Source organism: Eschscholzia californica, unplaced genomic scaffold (assembly GCF_041429995.1).
Source record: "Eschscholzia californica isolate CP2 unplaced genomic scaffold, dmEscCali1.0.p SCAF_4, whole genome shotgun sequence".
Taxonomy (NCBI): Eukaryota; Viridiplantae; Streptophyta; class Magnoliopsida; order Ranunculales; family Papaveraceae; genus Eschscholzia; species Eschscholzia californica.
Genome location: NW_028238461.1, coordinates 1,719,968 through 1,738,499, shown reverse-complemented (window position 1 = coordinate 1,738,499; position 18,532 = coordinate 1,719,968). Strand labels below are relative to the sequence as shown.

The following is an 18,532-nucleotide window of genomic DNA, read 5'->3' as shown; positions in this document are numbered from 1 at the left end:
GTATGCCATCGTTTAGACACTACTATTTTCATTTCAAACTTGTCAGACTACAAGAATAAGATTTGTTTGCACTTCTGATGTCATTCCTAGTGGCAAGAAAACCCAACACATGAGATCAAATGAATTTTTAAAACTTGCAAAGTTGAGTAGTTTTTCAATCTACTCGGTAGTGCAAAAGAATACGCTCGAACCATAAAAGGCCTTGAGCTCACTTTGTCCAAAGTCCCTACTAGTGATTAGCCTAGTTCATTTAAAATTGCTTTCTATTCACTAATATAGTACTTATTTGGCTAGACGACAAACAACTCTAAGATCTAGAAGTATGAACAAATGTTTTAAAAATATAAGTTGAGGCTAGATTTGAGCTTCAAGAATAACAATCCATTATAATTTCAACTCTTGTCTTTGGAAGATTTCAACCGAAGTAGTTTTAAGAGAAGAGCAGCCTCCCCTTAGATAAAAAAGTATATGAAGTAATGAAAAAAAAGATTAGAGAGTGAGATAAAGCGAGAGGGAGAGGTGGAGCTAAAGATGATGAAGATGAAATGGAACGAAAGACATACGAAGAGCGAAAGATCAACACAAGGAAGCAGACTTTTTCTAGCCAAATGAAGATAGGGTCATTTGAACAGTATTTAAGTGTTGAAGGTCATTTGACCAAAAGAGTTTTATACTGGAGGCCTGGAGGGGGGTTATTTGATCTACAATTCCAAAACAAAATCGTCTGACTGAATAAAACGTCTGACTGCCTGTATTGGCAGCCCCTGGGGCCTGGAGCTGGACTGATTCCATCCATCCATCCCTAGGTTCCCAACACTAGCGGTTCTGTTCTGTCAGCCTAAATTTAACAGTCCAATTTGGTAAGTATCTTAATCTCTTGTTGTTTCTAGTGGTATTTATTTATATCTCTCACTTGTCTTCTCTGACTCCTTTGTCAAGTAAGTATCCGAGGCATCTCCACTGGCCCAAAAAAACAGACATAAGTTCAGTTTCTTGTCAGAACACATTTAAGTCTTTGCACCACTACCCCTCTCTCTCTCTCTCTGCTCATCTCTCTCTCTCTCTCTCTCTCTATGAATATTATAGCACCTGCATAAAGAGCACCTGCATAAAGATACCATTCTTATCTCTCTCTCTCTGTCTCTTCATGGATTACTACGATCTCAGAGAATGGAGAAGCCAGAATCATCAGTCAAATCATTCACCATCCCCTTGTACAAAGATACCAAGACTACATGAACCACCACCACCACCACATCAACAAGAAGCATCTGAATCTTCTGCCCTTCCCTTGTTTCTACCTGAACCTCCCATCAATAGCAGAACCACCACCAACTTGTCCGCATTCACTCTTCCAACCACTACTACTTCCAGATTTAACAGTGAGATTTTATCTTCCCTCTCCTCACCATCTTCTTCTCTTATTTCAGATTTTCAAGTTTAGTTTCTTTTGTGTTTTATAGGGAATATGATAGGTTTATTCAGCTTGGCTCAGTGGGAGGAGCTTGAACTTCAAGCTTTGATCTTCAAGTATATATTGGCAGGGCTAGCTATTCCTTCTGAACTTCTTCAACCTATCAAGAAGAGCATCACCTTCACTACGTCTCCATTTTATCTCAATTACCCTCTTCAACAGTATCATCATCATCATTACCAACCAGCTAGTAGGTTCTTTCAACTTTGATCTATCAGAAATGGGTTTCTGTTCTTATTATTCTCTCGCTAATTTTTCCCTGGCCTCTTTAACTTTCTCAACACTTTGGCATGAGAGCAGTGCTGCAATCAGGGTACTGGGGAAGAACAGCTGTGGATCCAGAACCAGGAAGATGCAGGAGAACAGATGGAAAGAAATGGAGATGCTCCAGAGATGTAGTTACCGGTCAAAAGTACTGTGAGCGTCACGTGCACAGAGGCCGTAACCGTTCAAGAAAGCCTGTGGAAATCTCATCAATACCGTCCTCCTCCAACACCGTCAGCAGTGGCAGCCTGAAAACAACAGCAACCGCCACTACCTCTGTTGCATCTTTGCCCATATCGGCAAAAAATATCGGAAACACCCATGAGAGCATTCTCTATGGAGCAACTAAATCCGACGGCCAGGTCCTCCGCCATTTCTTCGATGACTGGCCAAAACCCCAACAACAATCAACAAACACTGAAACTAATCCTCCACGTTTTACAACAACTGGTCTTTCCATATCGATAGAGGGTTTTGAGCATCATCAAACATCAGATTTTTCGCTCAAGCTCTCAACAGGTGTTGGTGATGATGAATCAGGAAGTGCTAGAGAAGGCAATCATACTCACACTAACTGGCTGGGTATGAGTTCGATGAGAGGAGGGCCCCTTGCTGAAGCGCTGCGATCTTCAATAAATAGCTAATTCTTCTTTGCCAAAAACAGTCTTGCCTCAATGATCTGGGTCTGACTTCACTAGTCTTGTCATGAAAGGAGTACAGTTTCCAGTTCAAAACTTCAAGAACACAACCTGTGAGAACTTGAACTGTTTCTCTTTTGGACTTTGAGGGTTTTTTTAACTGTTTTGAGGTTCTCTTTTCGCTTTAATTCTTGTTTTACTATGTTTATTGGATGTAGTTGTTGTTGGGATCAAATTATGCAACATTTTCTATACTTCCGCGAGGTTATTTTTGAGGTTTCACTATTTTCTTGATTGGAAATTGGAACAACAGAATGATAAAACCCTATTTTATTAAATTAAGAGAAACACTGTTAAGGCGTGCTCAGCCATTCTATACACCAGAGTAATGAGGGAACCTTCGATAACTAAGATCGTAATTCATTTATTCAGACAGTAAGGAAACCTTTACATACCGTCAGGTGAAAAAAAATCTGCAACTATAAAGCATAGAAGTGCCATTATATTGCTCGCAACCATGTCGCCCTCACCATTGGTTCCCATCTCTTATGCCTTCACTACTTGTTTCTCTAAGACGAATGCTCTGCATTAGCCATCAGTGGAACCAATATCTACAACATAAAATCCAAGCGTTCTGTTTTATTATTACTGCATTGAAAATTACTTTTGAATTGGTACCAAACTACCAATTATCAGGTACCGAAGGATTTGATTTTCCCGATTCTCTCCTGTAAAATCGTTTCGTGTATACATCACCATATGTGAGCTACAAGACCCGTGGGTATTGCACTTAGGTGGTGTTAGTGTCTTTCCAAATTCAGACCTGAAGTGTGAATAGAGTCTTCGTTTTATGTCTGACTTGTGCATCTGACTAGCCTGAATGGCTGATTTTAGGTAGATTCAGTCAACATTAGGCGAGTAAAATTCAGACAATCTGAAAAATACACACAGCACCTTATCCTCACATCACTTTATAGCAACTTGTTTTATATATTAGCTAGGCTCTCGGGTGGGATTGTTACTTAACACCTAGAATGGTGACATGGAAGACTAGGTGAGATGATCTAGGCAAGCCTACTCCAAGAAAAAATCCATGATTCCATGTACCGTGTTGAACTGAGTTGAGTGGGTTCAAGTGGTGTCTAAACCAGGGAGAATGTGGCTGGCATTGAGACATATATCACATAGTTTAACGAAGTCCAAGTTACCACTTTACACAAATGTGGTCCTTACGAAAGAAGGGTACTTACATATATGTAGCATTTGCGGAGCACCCTCTGTAGCTAAATGAGTCTTACTTTTAGCCAACTAGAGCATAGACAACTACTGTTCTACACGGGGCATATACCAGAAAGGAGTTCGGCCGATCGTCAAACCAACCTTCCTGTAAATGAAGATAAAATAAGTTTTTAGGAACTTTTTCCAGGTATCAATTAAGAACAAAATTTAGATTAAGCAAATCGTTTTCGAGTAATGTCTTACATTGCTGAAGTAATCCACGTTGTGATCAATTCTACCGAAGCCACCAAAGAGCTTATCATCTGAATCCAGAACCACCTGACAGAAAGCCACAAAACTCCATTTAAGTCCGAGATTTTCTATGCTAATATATTTGCTTAGTAAGAATGTTGAGGTTTAATATGTTAAAGAAGCGAAACCCTCCAATGATCAGGCAGAGATTTCGTAGTTAGTTTAAAGAGATGGGTGAGAGTGCAAACAAACTACCAAGTCTAACAAGATTTTCACTCACAAAAGAGAAAGAAAACAATCTTTTATTATAAAAACAACTGGATAAAGAATATTTTAGAAGAGCTGTAGATAAATTAGTGAACCCCCATCCTCCTTGGTATTCCTTATATTATCTGATATCGACATGGACAAAATATGGGAAGCAAGAGCACAAAAGGATAACTAAGGAGATAGTTAAGTACACTAGAAAATGAGAAAAAAGTAGATTTGGTTTTGTATTCTAATAAATAGAAAATTGAGACTACCTTGTACTTTCCTGGCTTTAAGCAGCCTATCCGATAGTCTGAATAGCTACTACTCCAATGAAAATTGAAAACGAAAACCAGATTTCCACGCTCGAAGGTTATAACTCTATCAGCTTCATCTTTCCTTGATATATATTGGTGCTTTGTAGTCATAAACTAGAGGAAACAGATTGTTAATTAGGATGTGCTTAGTACATGAGAAAGAACAGCAAGAACAATTCTCCACGTAAAACTGACACTCAAACATCATCTATTTATCACAGTAGATGAATGCTACATTTGTCAGCGTGAACACTGAAACCCACAAGCATGCCTAACCATAAATCCAGTGACTAAAGCCAGACTCATCAGTCCTTGCCCCATTTATGAAGCAGTAAAAAGAATGATCACATGGATAACATTTCAGGCTTTTACAATTTATCAATTCATCAACTATATGGTAGCATTTTCAATAAGAAAACCCAATATTGTACTCATCTAACGTCCGAAGGCAAAAAAAATGATAGAATACTAAAATAAGGATTTATAAAGCATTTCATCATATATTTTCATTTGCAAACGTAAAATTTAAAAAATGTCAAGTTGGCGTGTGTAAGAAATGATCTAAATCATCTAATCAAAGTTAACTAATTTCTGCCAGACAACTGAAGATTTTAACAAACCCAGTCCTGTCTGTGCACATATTCACTTGTCCCTTCAGTTTCATGCCTCCAGTTTGAGAAAAAACAAGAATTTGAATTCATTCTGCCTATTAGGCCATAGAAACATTGATATGCTTATGTAAGAGTACCTCTAACTTTGCATGGCCACATGGTCGATTTTTAGTCCCTTAGTTAGACCAAGATCCAAATATAAGCTCCAACCTTGTTTTTGGAGTATTAACGAAATAAAAAGAAACTACTAAAAACATACAAAACGAGATTTTGTATACGAGCAGAACAAATTTCTCTTCTTTATTTCTAAAAAGACAAAGAAAAACTGGGTGAAAGCAAAACATACATTATATTCCTCCTCAAGATGTTGCATCGCCCGATCAAACTCTTGCATCCCGTTATATCTCAGATAATCTGCATCCGCCTAATATATAAACCCAAGAATTTTAAGTCAGAAGCTCTTGGAGGTATGCTATATCTTCGTGATAAAACAATAGGTGATATTACTTACTAGGTCGAATCTTCGCCTGCATTTATCAAAACTGGAGTTGTTTCCGGGGATTATCCTTCCATCAGGAAGATTCTGATCACCCCTAGGAAAATCTATCCATTCTGAAACGTATACAAAAAGAAGCAAAATTACCCCTATGAACAACAGCAAGATTGAGATTATAAATATCTATTTGAATTCTCTAAGTATCTCTACCTGGATGTCCAAATTCATTTCCCATGAAATTCAGATATCCTTCTCCACCCAACCCCATTGTGATTAGCCGGATCATCTTGTGAAGTGCTATTCCACGATCTATAACTGGAGTCGACGGTCTATCCAAAGCCATAAAGTCATACATGTCCTGAAAAAGATGTGAAGAAATGTTAACAAGGCAAGAAATGGTAAAGAAAAATATAATGAAGTAATGAACAATACTTATACGAGGAATGCCAGGTTATATAGTAGTGAATATGATAACATAACCTTCTTTGCCATCTTAGGAAATATAATCATCTTTTGACGTGGATAAGTATGTGCCTAGAGATCAAAGATATCAGGAAGAATATCCCCCAATATTGAAGATTTTCGAACATTTAATTCCAATACCTAACTATTCACTAACTGAAAAGATGAGCCTTAAATATCTTACAAGGAAGTCTTGTGGCCCAACTAATCTATCAGTGACCCAGTATGCAAATCTTGATTCATTAACAGGTCACAGTCTGGCCTTTTATCTGTGTTGAAGCTATGTGTACATAATATGTATAAGCTTAAAGAAGTTGCCATCTCAATAGAAAAAACACCAATGGGGTATTTGGAAGTCCGAACTAGACTTATTTGGCATGCATAGATATTATCTTTAATAACCTGTAAAATACCTTGTCCATCAACCAGAATGCAATGGTTTTATCGCCCACAAGTGCTTGGTCATGACTCTCAGCATAGGCGACACATTTCTCTGACCACCTTCTGTTTGTAAGTGTGTAAATAATATCTCCCATTTGCCAATCCTCATCTCTTTTCCTGTACCAAGTAGCAAACCATATAGAGTAAATGTGGATTCCCTGAAGAAGAGATATTTCTACTACAAGTACAACTAAATATTAGTTGAACTGTAGAAACATAACCCTCATATGATTAGGGCTTTAGAAAAGGGGTACACCTGAAGCATCTACATTTTTGGACCAATCTTTTGCAGGAAAAAGTTTAGAGGGTGAATAAAAAAGGAATAATTACGAGAGGCTAGAAGAGATGAAAAAGGAATAACACGGTGGTTTTGTCATTCCATTTGATACATTGAGCCAATGAAAATAAAATCATAGATGGTGAAATTAGTAAAAGTTTGAAACTGCAACAAATTTCCATACCACTTCCCTTTGATTACCCAAAAGGACAAACTCTCAAGAATTGTCTACCTCGCTGGTGAGAATGTTTAGGAATTAAACGATTCCCAAATCTTGACTAACTTGTGATGTAGTCATTGTATAGCATTTCACTGTCTACTGTGATTGCTATGATGCTATCCTATGCATCACCCAGTCATGTTTGGGCATCCATCCAAGTTGATAACTTCTCTGCTGTCTAAACAGCGTATAATGAATAGTATATTTCCTATTAACTTATGTTCCTTGTCATTCTTAATGGAACAGAGAATCCTCAACTACAATCCACCATACGTTGAACTAATGAGTGGACCACCGATGTATCTACATCTACAAATACCAAAACAGAACAAATAAAGAAAGGAAAAGAAATGCAATTATGCATTCAGCACCCACGTACTGGAGAATTTCAATCCATTTATCTGCAATCGCCATGTGCAGCCGATAGTCAAACCCCACACCGCCGTCTTGAACAGATATACCAAAAGTTGGCATTCCACTCACCTGTAACCAAACAATACCGAACCAGATCAAGAAATGTACACGGAAGAGAATGTTCACGACAAAGAACCTGTACTTTCCTATATCATGGCATATATAGTGATAGCGGAACACAATTAAATTACACTGACAAAGTACTAAAAGATTCTAGGGTTCTGAAACAAGCCGTGAAGCTAATACTTAAGAACAAAACAGCAAACTGAAGTAATTGATATTGAACCAGCTTGAATAATTCATATAAAATTATTAGGTCACCAGAATTGTTGCTCAGAGACGGAGACCCACTATAACGTCCTAGGACTATGCACCTCTTTTATGCGCCCAGCCAGCCTTAGTGCCTTACTATGTTATACCAAATAATAGATGACCTAAATAAACTTCAAGTGAACTTAATACGAGAAATGCTCAAAATATACATCAATGTTTACAACTAGATGTCACTGGCTAGATTGTTCCCTGATCAAATCTTTGCATGAGAAAAAAAAGGAAATTTTATACAGCAGGCCAAACCAAATCTCCACATGAACAAAAAATTATGTAACCTAGGCACTAGAATTCCTGTCTTTTCACTTATGTAACTCAATTTTGCATAAAAATTGATGCACAGATAGTACATGATATAGATTATAGGCACATTAACGTAACTTCGATCTCAAGTTGTATGTAACTTGTTGCAGATTCCACCGAAACAAATGTTAAAACTATCATTAATTTCAGTAATGGACCCGTTATTACGTCCTGCCCGGGAAATAAGAGGTCACTCTTTCTCTTGTAAAAAAAAAAGGAAAGTCATACTTACATCCTCCCCAACGGTGATGGCTTTGGGAAAAAGACCGTGAACAAGATCATTCACCAGCATCAAATAAACCACGGCATCCACATCGGTTGCTAAACCAAAGTACTCATTATAGTTCCCCGTAAATGACACCTGCAAGTAAATGATGCTAATGCATAAACATGAAAACAATAAATATAAGAATCAGACAACATCAAACCATAAAATAAATTTTTCAAGTTGTCAAGTAATTAGACTTTGATAGTCAATACACTTATTCTCAAACTGGTGTACACTCGTCGACTGAAGCTTTGTTGTTTGTTCCCTTCACATGAACTCGGCCAAGGTGGCGCCGACGCCATCCTTGGTCGTTCATGGTTCACCACTTAAATCATTATGTATTTTTCAATAGACTTCAGAGTTCAGATTATGAACTTTAGAATAACTAGGACGGCTACGTTGTACCGTGCCACTTCAATTGGTTTGTGCGTTAAAACTGCGAAAATCGCCAAGAAGAAGGCTAACTTTGAAAACAATATATAAGAGTGAAGATATCTGTCATTCATGAAAACTAGTAGATGTGAAGCCTTGCAGGTGCATGATTATGCCGGAAATTTTTAGAAACTTAACAAATACCGGAGTTCTTGTTGCGTTGATCCCAATTTTGTTCTTAATTATTGATAATACCATGATTCGTGCTGTATGCATCATTAATAGCTTGCTACTAGCTTCAGAAAGTGAGAGCATGGCAGCATGCCTTCTTGACTGGATTAAGAATAAATTGGTAATTCTACCAAAAGAAGTTAATATTTATTCTACCTGCAATCCGTGGTGAGTGTACATCATTGAAGTCACGCCATCAAATCTGAAACCATCAAACTTGTATTCATCCAACCACCATCTTGCATTTGAAAGAAGAAACCTTAGTACCTAAAATAAAGAAAGAACTATGGCACTTAAGCGACAAACATTGAAATAGAGAGCACAATTTTCTTTGAATCACAATGAAGTTAGTGGTCATGTGAAGCCCATACTTCCCAGCTTCCATAGTTGAAAAGACGAGAATCCCACATCCAATGGTACCCTCGTGACCCAGAGTGGAAATAATGACTGTCAGTCCCATCAAACATGTTGAGCCCGTCCAAAACATTGCTTGATGCATGGCTAATTACAACAAAAAATGTGCATCAGAGTGATAGAGTATAAGGTCCTTGTACAAATGAAAATTTTCCTAATCATACAACGAGTGAGAGATAGATAAAAATAATGTGTCAAGGACTCACGAGCCATATAAAAAGGGTACTTGGTTTTATGTTTAAAGTTTAAAGTCTCTAAAATGTGAAAATACTATACTTGGAGAAGTTTCAACAGCTTTTACAGATGAATCCTAATGCTCACCTGTGCACAATATCCATGAGAACAAGCAGACCTAGCTCATGCGCTTTGTCAACCAAAGACTTCAGTTCGTCTGGAGTTCCACAACGGCTGCTAGGTGCAAAAAAGTTTGTGACGTGGTACCTACATCACATGAAGTGAAAAATAAAGAAGTTACAATTCTGGTAAAAGACAAACAAAACAAAGCAAAAAGTTATCCACCCCCACTAGACTACCATGTAGAGTGGAACTATCAAAAGTAGTACCAAAATCAACAGAAACAACAAACAAAATTGTGAATGTGCAAAGGAAATGACAGAAACGACAATAAAAATTCAATGAAAGAATAAGGAGCTTAGAGAGATGGACACTCTTATATGTTCCAGTTATGTTCTTAATGGTTACTCTGAAGTTCTACTAATGCATAAAGAAAGAATACCCGAAGCTGGCATAATATGAATGCTCTTGAATGGCCATAAGTTGAACAGCATTGTATCCAAGCTTTTTTATTCGAGGGAGCACCTCATCTCGAAAATTTGCATATGAGTTGATTTTAGGCTCCTGCCTCTCCAAGATAACATAATTGTTAGTTAAGTGACTTAAGTCACGGATAAAAGGCAATATAAACTTGTAAGGGTGAATGTAAAATAAATCAAGGTCCGCCATTTTTGGGAAAATGCAATAATTGGTTAAAAAGTCTCTCAGGAAAAAGAATTACATAAATGTTATCCCCAATAGCCCTCTATCAAAACACGCATGAGTTGCTAATTGTGGGGTATTCTCAGATCCTAATCATCCAAGAAATGCCTTATAACTTCTTGTATGCTAAATTTTGGTAAAGTAAATATGCCATAACCTTATAGTAATCATCACCTGTTTCTAGATTTTGTTATGGAGGCGCTTTCAATTTGCTAATACAAGATTTTTGAAGTTGAAACGTCCAGGAAAGAACTAATTCAAGAATAAGAACATATAATGATCTCAAAAGAACTTGATTATCAACTTCGATTAAGATTAGTTTGTTTAATTTAATATTTTCTTACTTGCTTCCACCTACGTTTCATCACATAAAGAAACTTCATCCAACTCTTTTTCGACAACCTGTGAACTTTCATTGAATCATTTGACTATCTATAGATTCTACATACTAAAGCTACACAGTTTATAGCCCAGGCAGTACTTGCAAGGATGTGTTTTACATAGTTTGTATACCTAAAGATGACAGAATGACCCTTATCAAGAATAGCTTGAGATGAAAATGAAACATAACTATTGCACAGCAAGTCATCACGAGAAAAAAATGGATGAATGCCCACCGTGCTACTCATTCCGACATGGGCCTCATAAATCCTAAGCGATTTGGGTCTTTCTGGTTGAGGATGCACGAAAACATACTTTTCCTGTAAAATGTGAACAAGAAACTTATTAGCAGAACAAAGACACACTAGTGACAAGCGCAACAATCGACGACAACGAAAAGATAGTTCATTTACAGGAACAAACTATGTTATATGGCCTTTTCTTTGAACTAGGAGTATACTGGGAACCAACTACCAAGGTGCCGAGACAGCACAGAAGGAAAATGAGCCCCCCAAAAAAAATATGGGAAAAGCTTACTTTGACTAGATTTTCTTCCTCATCTAAAACGTAAATCCACAGAGAAAGTAAAGAATAACTTGCCAATTTCCAAGCTTCATTAATATTTTCGTACAGAAAGAGAAGTTGAAAAAATACCTCTTCTGGAGGATCATAGTGTATCCCATTGTACGGAATTTCACCGGGAGCTTGTACAGAAAACTTTATCCAAGCTGGAATGGAATCTTTAATGCCGGATGGGGTATTCATACGGATCTATTTTCATGATAAAAATCCTTGCTGTTAGTTACAGTATCACTATAACATGAGTCAATCATGTCAGAACACTCAAAGTATACCTAACTTGGAGAAGAACAGTTATAGGTATGCTAAACACTAAAAATTATCTGCATACTGCTGGCTTTTCAGTAAGATGATGCCTAAAAAGAATTTACAAGATTGCAACTGTTGGTTTTGATGAGAAAAGATAAAGAGAATTTGTATTACGTGTAGGGAACTGAACTCGAGGAACAGCACATACTCCTCGCTGTGTTAACGCCTCGAGCTTAATCCTAAAATGTTAGTATTATGTTAATCTTCAAAACTTGACCATTTCTGTAGAGGGTTAACTCTTGACATGCAACGAAGATTCAAGGGTTACAAAAGGAGCGGAAGTTCACTGAAAAGATATCGGGAAAGAGCTTCGGTAACTACGGATATGACAACCATCAGCATGTTGTTTAGGACAATCTGCGTGTTGCATAATTAGGTCTTCCCATTCTTGGAATTCATATAAAGACAAGTAGTCTAATTAAGGCACTTCCAGGACCCACCATGCCACTCATGATGTGAACATCATGCAACTCGGCAAGTCCACTTATTTTTGCTCCTTGACCTTGGTTCCTTTCATCAAATGGATATAAGGAACTATATAGTTTTCTTTTTCTTCCTCCCTATGGTAAGATAGTTTGTCCTTGCGACATACGAACGTTCTATGATATCATGCCTATTTTACCTTTCTTTATATAAAGGCATATATTCAACTTATTTTAGCAGTTCGTGCTACACTATGATTTCCATAAATTCATCTGGTTGTCACAAACTAAATACAAATTGAGCAATATATTCACTGTACAAGAATTTATGAATCGCTTAATATGATTAGATACTAGATATTCTTCAACCCAAACCTATAATAAGACAATTTTGAGACATCTGTTTTTCTCGTAAAGTATTTTACTTGTTAAGATTCAAACTTCAGTTCAACCTATGATCTTCTGAATTTTTTTTTTTTTTTTTGCTACTCACTTAGTTACAATTTTTCTTGGTATACATGATTAAAGAGATAGCGAAGGAGCAAAAATCGAACAACTACAAAAACTTGATACTAATATAAGTAATAAGATTTGCAGGCACAACCATATGAAACAAACTTTATCTGCTTCTTGAAAGTTGAAACACAAAGAAATGGAAAAGACACATTCCTAATCATATGAGAAATTGACTATAGACATTCAGAACTAGTGGAACCATTAAACACAATACGATTAAAAAACATCCAGGATTTTTCCTACCTTCACCCGGGAGCCATGTGGAATTGCTGATGAGCCATCTGCATTGTTTGGCAAGAATAGCTCCCAAACACCAAACTCGTTCTGTATACACAGTCATTAAGCATCATGTCAAGCAAAATTAGAATAATTGGCGGAAGCAATCCCTTAAATTCGTAGACGAGGAATCTACTTAAACAAAGTGGGACAAATCGAGAAAACAATTCATTCATTTCGGAAAAAGTAACTAAGACAATGAGACAATCGTTAGAGAATGAATTATAAGACTGGTAACTATACGGACGCCTTACATTATTGCTATAAGTGCCCCTAGACAACCAAATCTTTTGAGAAGTTTATGTGTAAATGGAGCGCCTATAGCAATAACATGAGGCGCCTTTAAAACTTCTTCCATAAGAAAGATAGAGAATCGGAAAAATAGGTGGTTAAAGGACAAAAGAAAGGATAAAGCACGAAATTCTAACATTTGCAGCTTGAGTAGACATCAAACAACTAAGCACATGTTACGTACCTGGGTCATAACATCTGCATTGGGGTTCCAATTATTGAAATCTCCTATAAGTGCAGCTGACTGAAATAATAGAATCACGTTGTTATTTCAGAAATAAGAAGGCCAAATTATGTATCAGATATAGAATATCATTTAAGTAGATATAAAGCATCACATGAAAATGAAAAATATTATCACAAACATACAATAATGAAGTAGTATGAGAGAGACTTTGAAACAAGCAAGTGGAAGAAAGGTTCGAATAAGTCAAGCAGGAAGTGTGCATTATTTTGAGAAGTGTTTCTAGCCGAATGTGATGCTTCAGGTATTGTAACCCGAGTCGTCCTTAGCGACTTACAAAGGTAAACTAAGTGAAAGATTACTTGATGCATTCCAAATATAAGAATTAGCTTTTGATATTGAAATAGCTGAAGATCCAAATTGTAATAAGGAACTGGAAAACAGACCTTGGCTCCAGGTGCCCATTCCCTGTAGGTTATACCTGTGTCGCTGGAAAAACAAATTGTAATTAAGGAACTGCATGAGTTGTACACCATATAAGCTGTTAATTTAGCTTGACACTGTAAGAAAGCAAAATATATTTGCAACAAATTGTTGGTTAAAGAAAAAGGACTGACTTAGATATAGATATACTATGTGGAAGTTTTCCAGGGACCTAGAATTACAAAACAAAAGTGTAACAACCACTACTGACAGAGCTCCACTAATGGCGCTAAAAAAACATACAACTTAGCTCCAACAAGTTTTTCAATAGTTCAAACGGAAGACTCACTGAGGCTCCTTAAGAATTTACAGGGGCAGAAATTGATTCCACCCTAAGTTGAAGAAAAAGACAAATTTCACGGGAACTCAAGATATAGGCTCTTCTTGAACTTTTACAAAATTTCTAGAGAGGCAGTCGTGATTGCTTCCGAAAATGAGGAATCTTTTCGTGATTTTTACAATTTTCAGTGTAGTTTTCATGAAAATTGCACCTCGATTTTTTGTTCAATGGTGATTGTTTAGGTTTGCTTTCTCTCTTACTCCATAATTGACAAAGACGATCTCAGTCAAAGTAAAGGTACAACATCTGGGAACCAAAGAATGGGCTTGAGTAATATAATTATACCTGCGATTGAACCCAAGCTTTTCATAGCCACGAGAAAACGCATCCAAACCACCCTCATACTTATCAATCATCTCACGTGTTTTTTTGTACTGTGAATAGCTGTAATGAACATGAGTACTCATTTTAATCAAGTGAAGATTTTATCCTACAAGGGATGAACACAAATCTTAAAACATAATTCTACCACTAAGGATCTAACAATGATAATAAGTTTTTCATTGAGAAATAACTTGCTCGGACTCTTTTAACAAGCGAACGAAAGTTTCAAAAGTTCAAGTATTAGTTCCATGAGATTGTAAGCCAAACCTTAATCTGTGTGGACAAAATGTAAATATAATTGATCTACATTTTTAAAAATAAACATCCGAGTTAAACTTTTGAAGATCATATGTGAGTTACATAATCTAAATATCACGCAAGCTTAAGGAAAAAACTTGAAAGGTTTGCTAAAAGAAGATATGAGAAGTTGTCATGCTAACAATTGATAAGATTAGATAGGAATGCGCGCCAATTAGAGCATTTTAGGTTACTATTTGAAAAAGATGGTAACTTTGCCCTATCCAATAATTAAAAGCTATTGTCCCTTTTCTCATTTTTATATCTAACTGTGTCATAAATCCTTACAAAATAGTGGATAAACAAGATGATAGAGTAGGAGAAAAGAAGGAGAAAACTGGAGTATCTCACCGATAATCAAGATGTTCTCGGTGACCTTTCAAAAATGGATCTATTTCATATATCTTTTGTCCAGTTCCAGGTGGAGGAATCGTGTTTCTTTCCTCGCCTTGTAAGTGAACTGAAGCTTCAGCACACTCAACCTCACCACCACTTATAAGTTCGGAAGAAACAAAACCTTCTTCCTTTGCAGCTTTAGCATCATCTTCCATAGGTAGACCAGCTACTTCTAGTATCTAAAACCAAAATTATAAAATGAAAATAATGAGAACACCAAAATATCATATGTGATCTTTAGCAACGTAGATATAAGAACTTTAAGGGATATGAAGACAAATAAAAATTCGCTTTGTATATATGTGAGAAACTAAACATTGGTAATAAAGGAATTCGTAGAACAATTCTACCACGCAGTAACTCTTTTCTTACTAAAAATACTTGAAAAGAACATAGCTCTGAAGATCACATATGTTAACATGGGTAGGAGGAAAATCATTGTGACCTCTATTCGTGAATCATTTGATGTTTTTGATGCACAAACCTGGGTTTCTTGAAGAGGAGCTTCAGATGTTTCCAGTGAATCAATAGAGGATGAAGAATTGTCACTTTTGCCTTCGGAAACAAGAACTTTACCAGATGCCGCAACAGTTAAAGATGACAAATCAGAATCATAAGGAGACTTCCCAGCACATATCCTCCCTACAAAGGACCACAAAAATGAATTTAATATACAATAATAAGAGAGTCACATAAGACAGCAAGCATTTCCGGCGTACAAAAAGTGCACACCAGAAAGATTTTATGCACTCCAAATTTCCCAATTTTCCGCAGTAAAAACTTTCCCATTGTCAATATCCAATAAAGAGTGAGGCAATCGAGATTCGTGGTTCACGTTACATTTCCTTGTACTTTAAAGCAAGATCTAAGCTCACTAGATCGTAAAAAAACTGCAATATGTGGTTTTAAAAATATTGAAGACTTCATACGTAAAATTGGAATGCCTATAGTCCTTCAAATCCCTAGGGAAAGTAAAGGATCTTCACTTTTACCACCCCAAAATGGAGAGTGATTTCCTGGTTATTTAGCTGCTTCTAAAGCTGGAGTGGACTTGTAAGAGCTAACTTCCATTATACCATCCACCAAAAAGAGGCGATCACGATATCCTAGCTTGTGTTTGATCGATCGCCAACATTACAAATCTCACCAAATAAACTCTCAAGCATCTCCTGTGAACTAGTAGAAATCAAATTTAGGGCTATCTTTAGCCATTGTGTTTGATCTTAGGATACTATAAAGTTTTAAAAAAAAAAAGAAGTACATCCTATCAGAATCAAAAATGAATTTTTATTCCACTTCATAAATTTAAATCATAAATTACAAGCTAAAAAAGGAATCTATTGATTTTTAATCCAATTTTTAATTCACATATCAGAATCTCTTTAAAATAAAAATATCTATAAGTAGACTGAAAAAACAGAGACTCTGAAACTAAGATCAGGAGGGAGAGAGAGAGAGATCAAACTGATGAGGCAAAAAAGGAATGAAATGAAAATTGAGCCACTGAATCAGAGTGAAAAGAAACCGAACTTAAATGAAGAAAAGAAAGAGAAAAGCACAAACAAACACAGAGAGGAAAGATTCCAGAAAGAAAAGGAGTATATATAAATGAAAAAGAAAACCTACTTGGAAAAGAATAGTTCTTTAACAAGAGGGATAGATTAGAATTCCTTCGATCGGCATGAAAACTCGACCGCCTCAATGGATGAACATTAGTAGTTGGTAATCTTGTAAAAGAAAGAGCATAAGACATTTCTAGGGTTTGGAAATAATAGCCAGTTGAGGAAGAGTAGTGAAGTTAACGTGAGAGAGAGAGAAGAAGTGGAAAATACTGATCGAAATGAGAGCAAAAAAATCCGTGAAGATCTGACTGGGGAGAGTAACTAGTTTAGTTTCTCTCTCTTGTTTGCGTGCATGTCTCTCAACGATCAAGATGGGCCCACCCACAGGATCAGAAACGAAAGGTCCGGGCCTTTTTGTGTTGGCTCGGTTGTTCATCATCTTTTCCCAACAGATCCCCTACTTTCTTAAGGGTTTATTCTATTTTGCCCCCCTTAATGAAGACCATCTCACCAAAATAACCTTCTAAAAATGACCAGCTTCTAAAATAGCCCTCTTAAACTAGGAATAGATATGTCAGTCTTCACAAACATAATCAAATCCAATTTGTGTGTGTTAGACTCTGGAAGAGCAGAAACATAGACGGTATGAACCACCAATCATGTTGGTAGATGTAAAAAGTGCCCCAAAATTTTGGTTTTCATAAATCCCCTCGGTTTAACTAATGATTTTATAATTCATTGTTTTGTTTTTTGAATGGATCCTAGAAAATATTATGACTTTATCGTTTGTATGGTTGAAGATTCTCAAAAAGGCTATAGATTTGTATCAATAACAAAATGTAATAATAAATAACCTAATACCAATTGAATTGTGTACTTGATTGAGATGAGTTTTCACGATGATCAGTGAGTTCATGTTCTTGTTAAAAAAAAATACCTCAGGTTCAAAGAGAAGAACAAGAAGGAAGAAATATTCATTTTCTGTTTCGAGGTCGCCGTAAAATGTGGTTGGCCACGACCTTTTGTGAGATAAAATGATGAAGCGGAGAGAAGTAACGAAAGGGAAAAAGTGACTTTGAAGCCATATCCAACTGTCAGACGCTCGTGGGGGCTATTGCAGGCTAAAATAAATTTACCTATTCTTTCACTAGTGATCAAAGAGAAAATGCAACTAATGAGTTGTTCCACTCCAATACAAATGTAACTACACAGAGTAGTTTAACTTTAGATTCTAATAAATGTTGGAATCTAGAAACTTCCCCAATCGCAATACACTCTTCCAAGAAAAGAGGAATAGTATTTTAGGATATACTACTAACTAAAATCTTGCCATACAACGCCTCACCACTATCACAATTTCCCCATAAAATTCACTATTTTTCATGTTTAGTCTTGTATGGTCCCTGTGTTATTTTTTATTAATTGCACGCCTACCCCTCGTCCTAGATCGTTTGGAAGTATAAAGAGAGGAATATTCACTAAATGTGGAACCGTTGGTTTCATTACATGTGAGTCTGTGAAATTTGTGGGACATAGAGTTAGGTTGTTCATGGAAAATGACATGGAGTGTGATGGTTCCAAATTATTAAGTGCTGTCAAATGCCTAAAGTTAAAAATATCTCTATAAATATCTTTTCAACCCGAAAACCACAAGCCAACAATTAATTAGAATTACGAGCCCCATGGCCTCTCGTCTTCGTAAATTATAAGTTTTACAAAGTTGTTTCCTTTCAAAAGTAAAATAATATCTCCAATTCGAGTTTGGTTGCAAGACTCCATAGAATGACCGTAAGAGTGCGACATTTAAAAGTTCAAGATATCTTTGTGATGGTAGTTGTCGAGCTTATTCAATAAATTCGTGACTTTATCTATGGTGGCCAATACGTGGACAACTGTTTTTCTTATACGGACAACTATTTTCAGGG

General features: G+C 36.4%; 2 protein-coding genes across 2 annotated transcripts; one reads left to right on the top strand and one right to left on the bottom strand.

Moving 5' to 3' along the window:
• The first annotated feature begins 820 nt into the window (after positions 1–820).
• LOC147541376 (growth-regulating factor 4-like) lies at positions 821–2,658 on the top strand. Its single transcript, XM_086638303.1, has 3 exons — positions 821–1,382; positions 1,464–1,664; positions 1,775–2,658. The coding sequence occupies exons 1-3, from the start codon at positions 1,148–1,150 to the stop codon at positions 2,380–2,382; spliced, it is 1,044 nt and encodes a 347-aa protein (XP_086494429.1). The 5' UTR covers positions 821–1,147; the 3' UTR covers positions 2,383–2,658.
• Positions 2,659–2,691: 33 nt separating this feature from the next.
• On the bottom strand, positions 2,692–16,893 carry LOC147541375 (1,4-alpha-glucan-branching enzyme 2-2, chloroplastic/amyloplastic-like). Its single transcript, XM_086638282.1, has 23 exons — positions 16,672–16,893; positions 15,530–15,687; positions 15,001–15,224; positions 14,314–14,412; positions 13,652–13,694; positions 13,206–13,265; positions 12,698–12,778; positions 11,283–11,399; positions 10,865–10,948; positions 9,988–10,109; positions 9,573–9,692; positions 9,209–9,338; positions 8,994–9,104; positions 8,199–8,327; positions 7,299–7,402; positions 6,395–6,539; positions 5,730–5,877; positions 5,535–5,635; positions 5,370–5,447; positions 4,371–4,526; positions 3,859–3,933; positions 3,627–3,760; positions 2,692–2,987 (listed from the first exon to the last, which is right to left on the bottom strand). The coding sequence occupies exons 1-22, from the start codon at positions 16,796–16,798 to the stop codon at positions 3,677–3,679; spliced, it is 2,496 nt and encodes an 831-aa protein (XP_086494408.1). The 5' UTR covers positions 16,799–16,893; the 3' UTR covers positions 2,692–2,987; positions 3,627–3,676.
• Between the last annotated feature and the right edge of the window lie 1,639 nt (positions 16,894–18,532).

What these genes read in the sequence shown, in the direction of transcription:
- LOC147541376 (XM_086638303.1), top strand. Translation starts at nt 1,148, where the DNA reads ATGGATTACTACGATCTCAGAGAATGGAGAAGCCAGAATCATCAGTCA. An exon ending in TACTACTTCCAGATTTAACA is followed by an intron (nt 1,383 to 1,463) that starts GTGAGATTTTAT and finishes TGTGTTTTATAG; the next exon opens with GGAATATGATAGGTTTATTC. An exon ending in TCATCATTACCAACCAGCTA is followed by an intron (nt 1,665 to 1,774) that starts GTAGGTTCTTTC and finishes GCATGAGAGCAG; the next exon opens with TGCTGCAATCAGGGTACTGG.
- LOC147541375 (XM_086638282.1), bottom strand. Translation starts at nt 16,798, where the DNA reads ATGTCTTATGCTCTTTCTTTTACAAGATTACCAACTACTAATGTTCAT. An exon ending in ATGCAGATGTTATGACCCAG is followed by an intron (nt 12,779 to 13,205) that starts GTACGTAACATG and finishes CTGTGTATACAG; the next exon opens with AACGAGTTTGGTGTTTGGGA. An exon ending in ATGTCGGAATGAGTAGCACG is followed by an intron (nt 10,110 to 10,864) that starts GTGGGCATTCAT and finishes TTGGAGAGGCAG; the next exon opens with GAGCCTAAAATCAACTCATA.